Source organism: Exophiala spinifera, assembly GCF_000836115.1.
Source record: "Exophiala spinifera strain CBS 89968 unplaced genomic scaffold supercont1.9, whole genome shotgun sequence".
Classification (NCBI taxonomy): Eukaryota; Fungi; Ascomycota; class Eurotiomycetes; order Chaetothyriales; family Herpotrichiellaceae; genus Exophiala; species Exophiala spinifera.
In genome coordinates, this window is record NW_015622521.1 from 157,905 (window position 1) to 174,498 (window position 16,594).

General features: G+C 52.7%; 6 protein-coding genes and 1 non-coding gene across 7 annotated transcripts; 2 read left to right on the forward strand and 5 right to left on the reverse strand.

Annotated features, from left to right (window-relative positions):
* Positions 1 to 383: 383 nt before the first annotated feature.
* Positions 384 to 2,087, reverse strand: PV08_11091 (uncharacterized protein; the record flags this gene model as incomplete). Its single annotated transcript, XM_016385403.1, has 1 exon — positions 384 to 2,087. One exon carries the CDS (start codon positions 2,085 to 2,087, stop codon positions 384 to 386), a length of 1,704 nt encoding a protein of 567 aa, XP_016230347.1.
* Positions 2,088 to 2,634: 547 nt separating this feature from the next.
* PV08_11092 (uncharacterized protein) lies at positions 2,635 to 5,249 on the reverse strand (the record flags this gene model as incomplete). The annotated part of the gene is made up of 2 exons (XM_016385404.1): positions 2,635 to 4,410; positions 4,461 to 5,249. The coding sequence occupies 2 exons, from the start codon at positions 5,247 to 5,249 to the stop codon at positions 2,635 to 2,637; spliced, it is 2,565 nt and encodes an 854-aa protein (XP_016230348.1).
* A 1,508-nt stretch (positions 5,250 to 6,757) lies between these two features.
* PV08_11093 (uncharacterized protein) lies at positions 6,758 to 7,529 on the reverse strand (the record flags this gene model as incomplete). The annotated part of the gene is made up of 2 exons (XM_016385405.1): positions 6,758 to 6,990; positions 7,043 to 7,529. 2 exons carry the CDS (start codon positions 7,527 to 7,529, stop codon positions 6,758 to 6,760), a joined length of 720 nt encoding a protein of 239 aa, XP_016230349.1.
* A 2,833-nt stretch (positions 7,530 to 10,362) lies between these two features.
* PV08_11094 (uncharacterized protein) lies at positions 10,363 to 10,797 on the reverse strand (the record flags this gene model as incomplete). Its single annotated transcript, XM_016385406.1, has 1 exon — positions 10,363 to 10,797. The coding sequence occupies one exon, from the start codon at positions 10,795 to 10,797 to the stop codon at positions 10,363 to 10,365; it is 435 nt and encodes a 144-aa protein (XP_016230350.1).
* A 1,600-nt stretch (positions 10,798 to 12,397) lies between these two features.
* PV08_11095 (uncharacterized protein) lies at positions 12,398 to 13,327 on the forward strand (the record flags this gene model as incomplete). The annotated part of the gene is made up of 2 exons (XM_016385407.1): positions 12,398 to 12,713; positions 12,876 to 13,327. The coding sequence occupies 2 exons, from the start codon at positions 12,398 to 12,400 to the stop codon at positions 13,325 to 13,327; spliced, it is 768 nt and encodes a 255-aa protein (XP_016230351.1).
* Positions 13,328 to 14,037: 710 nt separating this feature from the next.
* Positions 14,038 to 14,183, forward strand: PV08_11096. Its single transcript has one exon. It is a non-coding gene; the product is annotated as a tRNA-Lys (tRNA).
* A 638-nt stretch (positions 14,184 to 14,821) lies between these two features.
* Positions 14,822 to 15,471, reverse strand: PV08_11097 (uncharacterized protein; the record flags this gene model as incomplete). Its single annotated transcript, XM_016385408.1, has 2 exons — positions 14,822 to 15,313; positions 15,370 to 15,471. The coding sequence occupies 2 exons, from the start codon at positions 15,469 to 15,471 to the stop codon at positions 14,822 to 14,824; spliced, it is 594 nt and encodes a 197-aa protein (XP_016230352.1).
* Between the last annotated feature and the right edge of the window lie 1,123 nt (positions 15,472 to 16,594).

Sequence of the window (16,594 nt, forward strand, 5' to 3'; positions counted from 1 at the left end):
ATCACTGGTGCCGAGAATAAGGTAACATAGGTACCACCTGGCTTAGGTACTTGAGAAGGGTACACAGCATATCATCTAACCACCCCCAAATATCATACACACGTAGCCATGCTTATATCTAGGTTACACACTTGCTTACAGCTGAGGTAGGTAGGTAGGCAGGTAGGTAGGTAGATATGTGGCTTGAGTATCCTCTCATCCATTCTCACACGCTCTTCTCTCGGCTCCCCAGTACGAGTACTCCATTCCCATCTACCTACCTACCTACCTACCAACCAAACGACCAACCAAGCACCTACATACATACATCCATCCATCCATCCATCCATATATACATACACACCCAAGTCATAAGTAGTAACGAGTAATGAGTCACGGCTCAATCAAAAATCAGAGACTAGATTGATATTGACATTTCCCTTCGGAAGGCTCCTCGTCGTGCTGGTACTCGTCATCGTACCTTTCCTCCTGTGATCATCGGCGGCAGCGGTGGTAGGAGTTCCGGTCGAGTTGAGATTGGGTGACTGCCCGTTCGCCAGTCCATTCATAGTCACACTCGCAGAGGGATTCTTGCCCGGGTCGGTCTGCGCCCGTTTCAGCTCGGTCCCCGTTGTCCCCGTTGTCGTCGTTGGCGTCGTCGCCTGTTTCGCTCCGGAATCCACCGCCGACATGTGAGACGACGCAGGAATCCTCCTGTTCTTGTCTTCTTTGAGATGCGTCTTCCACTTGTTGACCAGCTTGTCGAAGTCCCACTTGTCGCCTCTCGCGTAGACACTCTCGGGAAGCTGGATGCTGTTGTTGCTGTATTCTTCGGCCCCGGGGATCTTGTTCAGGTTCATCAGCCGCAGCTCTTCGCGCATCGCCGCGCCAAACGTCCTCCGCTCCGGCGGCCACAGCGCCATCTCCCTCGGCCACTGGCACCGGGACAGGTACTCGACCTGCTGCTGCAGCTGGTTCGTTTCCTGTTGCAGAGTCTCCAGCTTTTCCTCGAGTTCGGCCACCCTTTGCTGCTCGCTGTTGTACGAGCGCAGCAGCTCGACCTGCCACAGCAGAGTGCGCACCTCGATCGGATGCACCATCCAGTTCTGGTAGCACGTCTCGAGGTGGTTGAGCGTCGACTCGCTCCACTGCGCCGCGCTGCGGCTCAGGAAATCCGCCTCTTCCGCGATGTTGGAGGTGGTCGGTTGCGCGAGCCGCAGCGCCTGCCACTTCCAGAAGTCGATGGCCATGGTGAGCTTCTGCCGCAGCGGCTGCAGCTGGTCTGGCCCGGGCGGGGCGATGGGGATCGACTGCGGCGTGGCGAAAGGCGACGCCTGGAAGAGCGTGGCCGGCGCGGGAAGCATCTTTAGACACAGCGACGGATACGTCTGGGACTGGACGTCGAATTTGAACGGTGACGGCGTAGGAGAGGCGTGTTTGGTGGCGGCGCGCAGAGAATCGAGCACCTCGCGCAGCGCCAGCTCCAGCGCTCGCGTCGTGTCTGCATTGTTGTTAGACCCCCCGGCAGACCCGAGATCCTGCGCGTAGGTCGAGAAGCTGCGTTTGACTCCTCCAGACGGGCTCGCCAACCCCGCTGCTGGCGTAGGAGGCATCACAGACACCGGCGAGTCCAGGGTGGTAGGGTCCGTGATCACCCCGGTCGACTGCCAGTTCAGTCTGTTCAACCTTATGTGTATTCCGCTGGGCGGTACTCTGTTCAGGTCGCTTCCGCTGACCTGCCCTGCGGCGGCGTCCGAGTGAATCCCTGATGGACCCGGAGACGCCTGTGAGGACGACACTGTCTCGCCGCGGTCCTTCTTGTCTCTCTCCTTTCGCGATCCTCTGGCGGTGCGCCGCGTGATCCCCCCGCGCAGCCTGCGGATCTCTTCGACATCGTGGACACCGTCGGCCTTTTTCTTGGAGATGAACTGGTCTAGATGCCGGCCGAGGGAAGACGAGGTGAAGTGCTGGTGGCAGTACGGGCATTCCTTGTCCTTGAGCGCAGGCGGTTTTGCGACCGCCTGGGTGGTGGTGGTGGTGGTGGTGGTGGTGGTGAACTCGTCTACGGAGCCTTGCGAGCTGTCGTCGGATGACGGTGAATCAGCCATACTGGCTTCGGCGGTACAGCGGGCGAGTGCAGGTCAACACGACAAGACTTCGTTCCCCTTCCAAGGAACGCTGACAAAGAGAACTCCATTCGAAAGGGAAAAAAAGAGGCCTTTCAGCACTGACTGGGCTTCTACCTGAGCCAGTGTCGACGCAGCTCGGATCCCCCGGAGTTAAAACGAACCGAAGCATCGACGGGAAAAAACAAGCTCAGACTCGGTTCGCATTTTGGCAACATTAAGAGATGCCGACGCGTAGCTTGGGTGCGTCCTGTCCACCTGCATGACACCTTACTGCCTTGGGTACCTGAGGTACATATCTTGAGGTAATTAGATCAGGACAGGAGTGAGCTCTCGCGCTGAGGGAACGAGTACGGCCACGGGTACGGGCACGAGCACGGGCACAAAAATGAGAGATCGGAAGAGACCACATTCGTTAATTGCTGAATCAAACCATTCATTTCCTTGCGTTATCCTGTACGGTCATGGGTATCCTGTGTCGTTGACCCGCTAACAAAGCTACATCTAAGTATACAGACATCAAACAGTGTCATCTCATTTCGGGCGTAGTTGGCTTCCAACTTTGACGACGCCCCGTCGCTCTCAATCTCCTCTCTTCCCGTTCTCTTCTGCTCTGTTCTTCAAACCTACTTCTAGCAGAGTCATGGTCGTCACCACTAATACCCAGTTCTCGGCCTCGGGCATTAGCCTCCGTCAGGGTTTGATCCCTTCTCAGATCCTCTGAAGCTCGAGCTCGGCGAGGTGCGAAATCTCTCTCCTGGTATCCAGGTGGTGGACTCTGAGTGTTCCGTTGTTGGTTCGTCGATGAATTCTGGAAACGGTCTGACGCTGCTGTTGCGACTCTGCCCTGTACTCGTCCTCCGCCCACCATTGTACCGGGGAGTGCGGCTGCCGCGGCGCCGGTGACCGGCATATTCGTCGGGGCTGGCTGCTGATACTGAGTTCTTGGCGGGCTCGGTCTCTTCCGAGTGCTCGGGCTTTGGAGAACTGGAACTGGATTTTGCAGGTTTGGTACTGGCTGGTTGATCCGTGGTGGACTCGTCGAGTTCGTCATCTGCCACCCATCATCGTCGTCAGAATAAGTCTGAGAACTTCTAGAGGGAGAAGGGTATTGATAACGATAGTGATCATCAACGCTACTGACAGAACTGGTGTGGGAGTGTGGGCGAGTGATGGGCTGGCGCTCAGGAGAATGGGACATTTCAGGCTGAAGCAAAGCAACGTGGGAATCACCCTTGACAAGACCCAATCTTTCCTCTTCTGTTGCACTTTTCATGGCTCGCTTTTGCTCGTGACTCGCGCTACTCGTGCGGCTTTGCATGGCAGGCCGTGAATTCGCGGAGTCAGTGGTTGGTGTCCGAGAGCCTGGTCGGAGAAAGTTGGTGAAAGAGAACTGCCGCCGCGCTTCTTGCGGCGGTCGCAGCGATGGAGACGGAGTCGGTTTGGCTGGGAGAGGCTTCGATCGTGGCGAGGGCTGAATAATTCCCGCCTTGGTGTCTTGCACTTTACGTTCTCCCGGTGCGAGTCCGTAAATACGTTCCTGTGCATCTTCAAGGCTGCCGGGACCGTAGGGATGGATAGGAGAGTCGATTTGCGACGGCTGAAATTTGATATCCGTCAAAGCCACGGGATACAGAGGGCTGTTGAGACCGGCTGCCGTCACGGTACTGGGGTGATTAGGAGGTGTCGGAGTGTGGATGAGTGTTTGCGCACGGCTACGCAGATTTTCGAAAAAGCTGGGGCCGTGATTCTGGTTGGCCTCATCGTCGGGTTCTGGAAAATGCGACATGCCCAGCGGAGGATGCGCAGTCTTCCTACGGGGTGCTGGTGATGACCCAGGCTCTCCGATGACCGTTTTCCTCCGCCGAAGGCCATCCCACTCCACAATCTCATTTTCCCGGACTGGTTCCAGCTGATCTTGCATCTTTTCGTCGTGTAGTCGTTTGGCCTCTTCTTGCTCCCATTTCCGCCGCGTTGTTGACATTCTCCTGATCAGAGCGGCCGTGCCACGAATGGCGTCTGCTTTTGGTTCCGTCTCTGGCTGCTCAACCTCGGCAATCTCGCGAACTTGGTCGAGATCTCCTTTGAAAACAGCCGCATCTGGAACATCCTTTGCAGACTTCGACATCTGGAGGAGGATAACGCCGGCACAAATTTGGAAAAATCCGAGGACAACAGTCATGATCGTAACCACGGTTCCCTTGAATCCTCGGAATAAGATGGCAGAGGTGATGATGGTGGCGCTTGTGAAAAACACGTAGTATGTTGGCGTGACGAGGGCGGCTTGGAAGATATCCAATGCTTTCTGTTGACGGGTCAGTATTGGGGAGGCACGCAGGAAGAGTATGTACTTACATTCAGGTAGATGATCTCGGTCAGCAACGTTGCAATAACGAACACGAGAAGAACATAGAGAAACCACTTGTTGAACTGGGCTTCCCCATTGGCTTGCGCCACAATTGCACTTCCCAAGCCTTGAGTTGCAACGACGCTGAGGCCTCCGATCGAGCTGCAAATGCTCAAGTAGACCATCATACTCTTCTTGCCATAGCGAGGCGCAACCCACAGTGCCACGAAAACGCAGCTTGCAATAATGACGCCGGCGTAACACAAAAACCCAGGAGCAATGACAAAGTGCTGCATCTCCTGAATGTCGGCCACTGCGCTTTGCTCCGGAGCATTGAGAGCAATGACGATGCTGCCAATGATGCAGTTGAAGCAGCCAACCTTGCCGATAAAACTCAAGCGCTCTTTCAGGAAGATGGCCGATAGGATCGTGGTGACGACGACACTCAGTGCGCCCATGGGAGCCACGAGAATCGCGTCGACAAAACAGTATGCGCCAAAGTTTGCGAATTCGCCGATGATCATGAGAGTCATTCCTGTCCACCAGTACCAGTTTTTGAGATAGCCATAGCCCTCGCCCGCCTCTTCATTGTATTTCTGGGTCGACTTGAGCAATCCAACCTTCTTTAACACAAATGATGTGCCGATGAAGAGGCCTGAGCCTATGGCCAGACTGAGTCCAATGGCTTTGTAACTTCCCGGTCGACTCTCTGTCGTAGCGGCCGAGGTCGAGTTGGTCTCGTTGCGAGCAACGAGGGTATGGGCGACTTCCCACACCTGAGGAGGAATGGTCTCCATGGCTGCGGAGGAGTAGAAATGGGAGCCAGGAACCGGAGGGCCAGGAACTCGCGTTATGCTAGGGCTGCCATGGATTTTGTAGAACCAAATCTGCGGCTGGATGTAAACAGAGTCACAGCACGGTGTCGGAGTGGTGTGTAAACAAGACAGGATGTAGAGGTTTTGCGAGAAACCGCAGGAGGACAGAGAACGCTCGAGAGGTCGAAGGGAGTCTGTCAAAAAGAAGCTCTATCAGAAGCGTCTTTGAGGAAGTACAGTTAGTCCGTACATTAGGAGGTGACGAAGACTGCGCAGAGGAGCAGGAATAGTTGGCTGATAGACCTCTGAGAATCCTGGCCACGATCCATGGCAAGGAAAAGATGGACGATCAACCATTGACGCAGTTGTGGCTTGCTTAGCGCCGGCGTGTACCACGCTACAGGGGAAGCTGGCGTCGGATGTGTCTGAGTCAAGAGGCCATTGGTGGGCGATTAGGGGTCGACCGGGTCGAGTCCAGGCCCCTGAGGCCCCCAAGCTTCGCGGCTGGCCACCTGTTGCACGCTTATCCTGGCCTCGTCCGGGCCTCACTACGCTTATCGGCCTGGTTGCTAGGGAGTCTCCGCCAAGTAAAAGTCTTATCGATACTCACTGTGGTCACGGGCCACCAGCCACCGATTCCCCCGCCACGCGCCACTCGCCGTCGCCACCGATTTTGGTTTTGCCTGCGCCATGCTGAGTACGACGCTCTATCAAGCCATCACCACCTGCGCTCATTGACGGGCTCAAGATACTCCATCCAGCGAGAGGGATTTCTCGATCTCTCCAACTGAAGTCTCGTTTCATACCATGCGATGCGATGCGAGCAAACCTTCTCCACCCAGCTACTCTACGGGTTACGAGTCCTCGAACACGTCCGGTATACCCCGTACTGACGACTACTCGTGTGCCCTGGCCGATGTTGTCGTGTCCTCGCACCACGACTTCGGTGGATCAGCCATATCCAAAACCTCTCCAGTCGCAAAACTGGCCAACCATTGACTTTGTCCAGCCTCAAAAAATGTTTCACAGCTTTCCCACCCCCTTGTTTCACATACGCTCACTGTACTGCAGGGGTGTTTTGAGCCATTCGTTCGCACCTAACTGACTCCGTGGTGTTCTCCGTATCCCACAGATTTCTTTTAAACTGAGCACAGAGTACGGATTATTCCGATCAATCGAACGGTCACGCCATACGGAGCACGAGAAAGGGGCATCTGGAATTTCTTCTCCATTCCGAAGGCTCGGTAGATAATACCAACCACAGTACAGTTGGCTATGCGGTTCAGCCTTCGGTTCCTGCGCGGATCAAAGGTCACTACTTCCTGAATATGTGGACCCTTACATGAATTTCGCTACGCTCGAACTCTTGCCTTCTCGCAAGTAGGTATCCTGCCGTCTTCCCTCTTTTGCGACGCTTTTCTTCGATGCCTCCTCGACGAAAGGCCCCGGCCCGACACCTGTTCGCAGACTCTCCCCAGAACATACGGGCATCAAGTCTTCTCTGGTCTTGTCGATTTTGTCTGTGGAATATCCATCTCTTGAGTAAACGTAGCTTCCTGACCCTTTGGTCTGCGGATAAGATCGTGGTCTTCTCCTGCAGCTGACTCGAGAAAACCCGTCGCTTGAAGTTCTTTGTCGCGGGAAGATACCTGTACGCATCTAAGGGATTCTTCACGCCACTGCAACACTCGGTTGCGTTTGGCGTTCTGGCTATTATCAAAGTCTGATGAGATCGTTAGCACTACCTCGGCAGTATACGATTGAGGAAATCGTACCGTCAGGGAGGAACGGACATTCGGTCCCATCTAACTTAAAGCCCCATGCCGGACGAAGCCAGGACAAATTCGTTTCAAAAATCTCGACATCCTCGCCAACCAAACAAGTCGCCAGGATGAACCGAAACGTTGAAAGAACCGTAGCATCGGCCGACTGACATAATGCCTGCACTTCTTCGAAATCATCGATACAATCCCAGACATCCCCTTTTGGGAGCTTCATCTCCAGTGCGGTGATGTCAATGTTGAAGCGCCTCATATGGTATCTGAGCCGTATTTCATCCCTCCATTCTTCTTCGCCCATCACACGAAGATCAGGCATCTGGTACGGTTTCGGTGGGACATATTTGCATAGATCGGGATGGTGTTGGCTGACATGAGTCATCATGATCTCGCGATCCTCCCAGTGAAGCTCGAACTCGAAAGCTTGATAGGTGCGTGCCCGAGGGTTTCTGACTGACCTGGCGTCAGATCCATCTGATAGCATTCTGGGTGGGTGACGGAGACGCGGGTGGCTACACGGCCCTCAAGAGGTAGTCGCTCGTGGTACGTTTGGAAGAGGAGATCGGAGACCGCGGTACCTCACGGTGGTATGTGGATTATTCCAAAATCAAGCATGCCGAACAGGGAACCATTTGTCGTCATCGAGGTTTCGTATAACGCGGCGTGAGGACGAAGGTAGGTAATGTCCAATCCATCTGATGTCAATACCAACCAGTGAAAGAGAAACAAGGTAGGCAGAATGGCGTCTTTTATTGACAAAGAGATTCATTGTCACTCGATAAGGAGAATCTAGGCAGTGCCGTCACGAAGATCCAATACCATTCAGTGAATACACTGCAGATTAGGGCAGGGTCCCGTCAGGTATTTATTGTTCTTGAACTTTCAGTACTGGGATACAAAAATCCAGCTTCTACCGCTTGCTGTATGCGCGGATGCTCTTGTGTGTATATATATCTCACACGCCGGATTCCTTCCAAGGGTTCTCCCATTATGTCTGCCGCCAGACAAGCTGTCATCAGTCTTTCGAAAGACCAAAACAGCCAGAGGCACGCGAGAAGGGAAACCATTCAGAACGCCATCCTTCCGCGTGCGACGAGCCCGGTTGCAATTATCTCGGCACTGCAAAGAGAACCCTCCTCGTAAACACAAGGTCCGAACGCGCGGGGTACTTGCGAGATCCAAGCTTGCAACCATGTTCCTCGTGTAAGTCCCTCTGGCGATCGTTGCATGAAGATCAAAAGCTTCGGCCAAGAAGTGATCAAGTTCAGCACGTTTTTCCTGTTAGGAAGGAATTGCATCGAATGGGCATGACACATTACTGACAGCCCGTTCTACAGAAATTGCTCCACCACCGTCGCCGTTTGCAGTCAACGCATGGCAGCCACGAGGCATGTACTTTTGACAGTTGTAGCTTTGTTTTCAACTAGCAGGCAGCCGCCGACAAACATCTCTCTCTTCACCAACGATCGGAACCATATCTGTCGCTGGACAAGACTACGAGCAGCTATTCGAGGACAAGACAGAGATACACTCGCACGAGGTCAATGACCATGTTCGGAGCTTGTGCTTGATATGCTCAAAGACATTTAGCACATTTCCTTTGCATTTGGTTCATTCCGAGTCACACCTCAGCGAGTTGAACTGGAATGTAACCGCGACTACACCAGAAGCAGCCACTAGGGACCTGTACATTTGTCTGCAGCCTTGCAATTAACGGCTGAACTCTGTTATGAGAGTGAGGGAGACGTATCATATCTTGCCATCAAAACATACCACAAAAGACAACCCAGCCAAAAACGCTTCAACAATCTCGAAAGTCAGTCCCATCGTCATTGAGTGGCAGATTCGCACCTACTGCCTAGACGAGCTGCTCCTTGGATCACGACAACTCGGACGATGGCAAGAATTGGCGCTCAGACTGTGGTAATGTCATCAGACCCTCTACCCAGAAGGGGCTTCTGCAGCATCTCCAAGGCAGCACATTCACCAATAACTCTTGACCTGAACCACGAACGACCTAGCAGCGATGATGTTGACGGCACGCCCAATGAATCTCATGACCAGACCCAGGAGACATCCCAAGAAACCGACAAATGTCGCCCAGCACAAGAGCTTGTCTGAATTGATGGAGAGGAAAGACGATGATAAAGATGCCACAAACGAGCAAAACTTACCAGTCATCAACGAAGTGAGTCCAGTTTCTCATGTCTGTCGAAGGAAATCCGCTTCAGTAGCAGGGTCTTCCGGCGGCGAAAAGGAGAACTGCGATACTTTCATCAAAGAATATCATGCGGCCGACAGGAGGGCCATCGTCAACAAGAGGTATCGAACCAGAGACGTCGCAGGCAAAAAGTATCGAGTCTGTGAAAACGGTCTCGGTAGCTCAAGAGTCGGCCACCATCGACGGTGTCCATGCGGAGCATAGGTCAATTGGTTGGGGCCTGCAAGGTTCCTCAGTGCGAGCGAGCTGTACTCGATTACGCATTTGCCGTCGATTTACACCTCCAAGCACATGGTGGCCCAGAACTGATCAAGTGGTACTGCAGAGAGGAAAGAACTTCATCGTGCCAGACCGGGTGCTGGGTTCTGGGGGGAATAACATGGACAGAGGCATGGTGGTGGGCTGGCATGAGGCTTTGTCACAACACACCATCTCAGGGTGATATCAGATTGTGCGTTAGTTCAGGACCCCGCCTGAGAAGGACGTCTTTGCGGTGTTCCTCAAATAGCTAGAACCCATGGAAGGTAGTCTACCATAGTAAGGACAATGGACGCTATCGAGAAACCGCCCGGTGGCATCGGGACGTCTGGGGCACTGTAAATCAAGAAATCTCGCGGAGTGCTCAAACTCGGCTTGGGTTCCAAAAATCCGTTGGAGTCCCCAACGCGGGCGTCTCTTTCCGACCAAGCACCCACCGCCCGCGTGACTCAGCAAGGCTGAGCGAGCCTTGCACCCCCTGATAAAGGGGTCGCCCTTGATATGAAGAGAGGTCCTCGTAACCTTGGTGAAAGCCATGCGCTCCATGCCGGCTGCGTTTTCTTGTAGCGAAAGGACCAGTAATACAAATACAAATGCAGGATCATATCATGATATTACCAACTGCCTACGCCGGCTACCTGAGTTCCCTGTCCTTGGAAAGAGGCGGACAGTAGAGCACCAAGTACGAGCGGTGCAAGTGTGGGCGTGTCCGTGCAACATAGCAGGCATGGTCAAAAACTCTGATCAGCTTTCTAATCCTGCTCAACACCCCATCTCTGAGCTGAGCTGAGCCGAGCCGATGGGCCGGTCGGCCTTTGACGAATGCAAGCCCACAACTTCAGTTTGTCTCGGTTGCTTCAGATCCCGGATCGTCATCATCATCATCATGAACTGTGGTGGCAAGGGTGCGTTGAGACTCGCTTGTAGTAGTATCATGGTGAGTTGAACAGCTGGCTGTGGCTGTAGCTGTAGCTGTCCCTTCCCGAGCTTCTCTGGCCTCTCTGGCTTCTTTGGCTGCCTTCCATTCCTTGGTGAACTGGCCCTCCCATGAAATGCCGGTGTCTCCGGTGTTGCTTGCGGTTGATTCCTCTGGCTCCTCTTCGCGCTGTGCCTTTGCATCGTCCAAGAGCTTTCGTGCATGCTCGATCAGCCATTTGGTCGAATCGTCGGGAGCCTGATCGTGCATCATGGAGGCCAAGTCGAAGCATTCATTGGCGTAATCCATGCGGTCGACGAGAAGATCGGAATAAATTGCCAAAGCCGCGTTGACCATGGCACGCAGTTAGAGGCTCATGTCAATGCGGCGCCGGAGCGCGAGACAGAGGTCAACTCCTTCTTGCACATCGGCTTTGTCGAGCAGGTCGACCGCTTCCTGGTATTCCGACCAATAGTGCTGTTGTAGCGAATCCATGCTTCTGGCGTGCGAAGGGTCGTTGAGCGGAGGAAGTGGTTGAGGGTGAGGCAGAGGTCGCGTACCTTCAAACAGGTCAGTGTCTTGTACGAACAGTGGGTAGCTACTGACTATCAATTCTTGCACCGATGGGCAAAGCCAACAATATCTTGCAGGCGTAGAGCGAAGCCTAGAGCGTTCAGCAGTAAGTTGGTTGTTTTGGCTTGTGGCTTGTGGCTGTCGAGGATTGTTTGATTGTTTGATTGTTTGGCGAGGGGCAACCACCTGGTTTGCTTCCCATGTCACCGGTCCTCGCGGGTGAGGAATCACTGCCTGAAGCTTCGCTCTCTGCCACTGCTTCAAAGAGATCCATCCGATTTTTTTTACAGCTGGTCTTGGAGTCCAGCTTTGGGTTTGTGTCACAAGGCCACAGGCAGAATGTTTGTCACTATTACTCTTACTCTCCAGGCGCTCTCATCATAACCTCAGATCAATATCCACGGACCCCAGACTTCCTGAATTATTTTGTATTCTACCCTTTCCCAATTGCGAAGCCTCCACACGGCGAAAGCCATGCATCAAAGTCTTTGGCAGCCATTCTGAGAGATCATGGCCAAATTCAGTGTCTGTGGCCACAAAGGTTGCCAGGCTTCGTTCCCGCATGCAAGACCTCTGCAAGAACACAAGAAGTCTCAACATCCAGAACTGTACCCCTTCATTTGCGACGAACTCGGTTGCGACTTTCGTACAGATCATCAGAATAACTTCACGCAACACAAGCGCAACAAGCATGGAATCGTACAGTATCCCTGCGAGTGTAGCGGTTGCGACAAGGAGTTCCCTGTAAGTAACACCCTTCGCTCCTCCGCATGGACACGATGTGGTAGGGAAAACCAAATCAATCCGACCCAAGACTCCAGGAGCAAACGTTGGCTCTACTGCACCACTGCGATCATGGCGAACGTCAGCTCATTAGCTAGCGCATTGGCATGGCAGAAGCTTGACAATTATCAGCGCCACCTTCGTGTGATGCACCACCAGAACCTTCCATGTACTTTCCCAGGCTGTGCTCACTGTCTTCGATTTCCAGCCAGCTCTCCAACGTCACCGCCTCTGATACCAATGGCAGCACCAACATTTCTGCATCATTGAGAGCTGTGTTCAAGCATTTGCTACTTATGACGAACTTCATCACCATGAAACGCAAGCTCATGAGAGGAGTAAAGTGCACCACCAGTCCGAAAAACCGTGGCGAACCTGTTCCCATTGCGACTTCACGCGGATTGTCATGATGGACAATTTAGGTGTGGAGATTGTAGCAGCATACACGTCAAAGGTCACTCTTCAAAAATACATCCAGCAGGAACAATTCCTCTCCGTGAAGAATTAGTATCCACTGGGACGGGGGAAAGGCATAGCTTGCGATCAACAACATTCAGCCGCATAATGCGGCATCGGCGTCAAAAGGTACAGAGGTGAGATGATGTCAGCACGAAGCTATGAGAGAGCAGACTCAGACCAAACCGCCGAGTTTACTACGAATCTGGGATCTGTTCACAATGCGACGCCATCTCCCTCGACAAGAATAGATGCCAGTCAGCTCATGACAGGGTCCAACACCTTATACGCCATACCGTTTAAAGAGACGGTTATCGATATTTCAGAGAAGGTGGTGGGTGCCCTTCAGAAGCTCTGCAAACCTACCTCACTTCGCAAAGTCAGTTGTGAGCTGAAGCTCGTTCCAAATATCAAACCAGAAATAGTTGAAAGCTTCACCTCGAAAGTTGAGAAGTACTCATGTGTGTATTTCGTAAAGCGATTCTTGGTAGCCCCTGATCATCGCACGTGGATCGCACATTTTCTAGAAGTCCAGTTAGAAAAGATCGACTCATCGCCATCGAAGACCACGCCGTATGTCTCGCGAGATCCACTTCTAAATGACCGAAGCTAAGCAATACTAGATACTCTCGATGAATCCCCTTGGTGTGCCATCACCGAGGGATTAAACTTCCAAGCTTTCCAAGCCCTTGTTGTCACTGGCATCTCGCGTCTTAGCCCAGAGGCGCCAAAGAGAGCCGTTCCAAATCGTCCCGAACGCCCTCGCTGGGTTTTCCATGATGGATGTCAGCAAAACATCAGCGGGCAATGCAAACCGGACCCTCCAGCATCTGAGAATGGCAGAGTCGTACATGTGGAAGTCAGTCCTCAGGTTGATATCGTAGCCACCTTCTCGGCAGCGATACCGATGACTCGCAGTTTTCTGAACCACAAACTCCGAGGCATCAAAATATGGGATGCGGATTTGGACGTGGTACTGGAGCTCGAGCCTTGGGGCGCCGAACAGCAGAAGCTCGACTTCCCCAACAGCCCCAGTTCCATGTCTTTGAGGCGGCCAAGGCAGCGGATTGTCTAACTTCTACTCCAACGATGACCGATGGAACATGTGTGGCGTGTTTGGAGACCGCCAATGATCTCGGAATCCTCAGAAGGGGCCCTCAAGAAGACCGGGGCAACGGCCAAGCGTGATGCAGGAGAAGCCGCAGCGGCCGAGGCGGAGGAGGGAGACGAGATTGAGAACTTGGAGATAGATGGATGATTTGCATCCCCAACCCTTCGAATTGCGCTGCACGATTCTGAGGCTCGGCGGTCTGCACAAACTCTGCGAGCCACACCAAGTAGAGTGTGTGGCATTAACGTAGGTGATAAGCGTCCACGTGGAGAAAGCTCAGAAAGGTACTGTGTTGATACCTATAAATCAGTCTTCTTCCCTGATATGTACTAGCGTATATTATTGCTTGACCCACACCCTTCCGCACTGGGTAGACCGAGCAACAAAAGGTACAGGTAGATGCTACGGCCCAGCTATTGAAATGTAATGCTAGCAAGATCGTACGTACAGTGTGGTGTTCCGAGGAGAAATGCTCGTCAGAGCCTGGAGTCAGCGGGCGTCAGGGCTGAACTTTCGACGCGTATCTCCGTACAAAGAAAGCCCCTCGGGGTGGAGCACAAGGCCGCCCCCCCCTCCTCCCCATTACCCTTTCGCCTTCGCCTTTTTCAAAAACTTTGCTTAGATAGCCTACTCCTGGATTTTATAGCCAAATCATCCCTCGAAAGGAGGATGAAGCCCGCGTGGCACAATTGGTTAGCGCGTAAGACTTTTATGGTTTCACTACCAGACATCTTAAGGGTAAGCCGTTGTGTGCTACAAAGCAGAAGAAAAGTAAACTAACAACGCTACGCAGTTCTGAGTTCGAGACTCAGCGTGGGCGCCACTATTTTTGTTTTTTGAACCTCAGGTTCATGGTTCTTCATTGTGCTGATGGATCCCATCATGACGCAGTCTCAGATCCTCAGAAGAGCCAAAAAATGGTGGAGAACGGTCCAAAAATGGCTCAGGGCAAACGGGCGGAGTATTCCGGAAGATCCTGTTTAGGCGCCAAGATGCGCCCGTCATGTGATGGCAATGGACCTATTTCTACTCGTACATTGACGTGTCACCACGCTTCTTGTACCAATGTTCAGCTGGGTGATGTATTTTGCGAGTCGCTCCTATAACACCCCTTTGGTGAAAAAGTGGGGCCAAGGAGCACTCAGCCTTGCGGAATGCGAGGTGAGCAAACTGTCACAACAGGAAGGTACGAACGAGCATGAGCGCCAAGCCGCCAAGTGTGCCCCGAGTACAGGATGTGAGGTACCTGTAGGTACTATTACCGACTAAAGGTACTTGAGAATCTGGTATCTACTACAGGGTACAAATTGTGTTGCCTTGGTCATGCAAATGCTATTGAGTTCACATTTCTACTCCGCTGAGGAACGCAACAACACACGAAAGGCCCTGAGATATGGAACAACATCCCTCGAACCAGAATGCAGACGGTGCCCCTTAAACCAGAATGCAGACGGTGCGTCACTCGGTGTCCTCGGCATCGTCCCCTTTGTCGGCTTCGTCGGTTTCGGTTGGCTCTGAACCCACCTCATCATCAGTTGCGATGACAGTGGTAGCGACAGTGCTCTGAGATTCGCCTGCCGTGTCAGTGTCAACCTCGCGGGCAGGGCTACTGGCGGTCGCTGTCGCAGATTTCTCTCGGGTCTCCTTAGAAGCCTTCCAAGCCTTTGTGAACTGTCCCTCCCAAGAAATATTGTTGTCTTGTTGGATATCGTCGAGATCAACACCTTCCTCTTCAGCATGGTCTTTGATAGTCTGGACCAGCTCCCGGGCCATATTCAACACTGCAGCGGTCTCATCATCGGGGTTTTGCTCCTGCAGCATTGTGGCGAGGTCGAGGCATTCATTGGAGTATTGGACTTGATCGGCGACCGACTCGGAGTACATCGCGAGAGAGTAGTTGACCAAGGCGCGCAACAATAGACCTATGTCAATGCGATCTCGGAGATTGAGCTAGAGGAGACAGGATTAGCGATGCGGAGCACTGTCCGTGGGATATTGAGACTTACACATAGGTCTGTTCCCCGTTCTACGTTGCGTTCCGATTTTGTTTGGAGCAGCTCGACAGCTTCTTCATAGATGGCCCAATACTGTTGTTGCAGTGAATCCATGGCGGGCATCGAGCAGATCAAACACACAGGGTGTCAACGAACGGGCAGGATTTAGGTCGATTGTGGGAAGCGATGCGGTAGATGAAGTCTGGAAGAGAGGTAAGAGCCAGTGACTTCATCCCCATGGGTAAGGCAGCGATTCCAGGGAAGTGAAGAGGGCGTGTTTGAAAATGTTTGCTCACAACACGACGCGCGTGTTGGAAAACAAAGAAAGATTTCTTCACTGCCTGGTTTTGGATTAATTCTCAATTTGCCTCCTCATTCGACTCCTTCTCATCAACTTCAGTTGACCTCTCAATTTTCCTCTTCTTCTCCTGCCCCAAACACCCTCCTCCTTCCTTTCTCCAAGTAGCGCCTGCCCAGTTTTGAACTGGACGGACGCCCAAAAGATCCAGGCCGATGACGGCCAACCCATTGGTCTGCGGCCACGATGGCTGCGTGAAGTCGTTCAACAAGCAAAAAGACTTGGTACAACACATGAAGGATGAGCACCCATGGCTGTATCCATTTGCCTGTGAGGAACCTGGCTGCAACTACCGGGGCTATGAAAAGCGCAACCTTGACGAACACATGATCAACGAACACGGAATCGTTCAATATCCTTGTCAGGTCGACCATTGTGAGAGGAAATCTGCCGTAAGTCATGTTCCCCACCCAATACCAACATAGATACCATTTGGAAACCAAGATATGCCATTCATATCTGTTCTTTCCGATCCTTTTGACGGGGAACGAACGCCCTGTTCAAGATGACCCTTGTTTCCATCGTCATCTCTACTCACGCGGATCACACCCTCTCCAGTTCCAGACTGCTAGCGAAAAAGTTATGGCTAGGGAGTTCATCGCTGACAATCATGCTTCATAGAAATTGGACCAACACCGACGCCATATGCGTACTATCCATGGCAGTTCAGTGCCATGTACATTTCCTGGTTGCAGCTTCATCCTGAATACCCAAGCCGACCTTGATCTGCACAACTCATTGCACACAGGTGGCTCTCCGAAACCATATATTTGTGCTGCACGACATTGCAGCCAGGTATTCTTCAACAGCAATGAACTTCAAACCCATGAAGTGAATACTCATGGCCGGTCACTCTGCCGCATCTGCTCGAAAACCTTC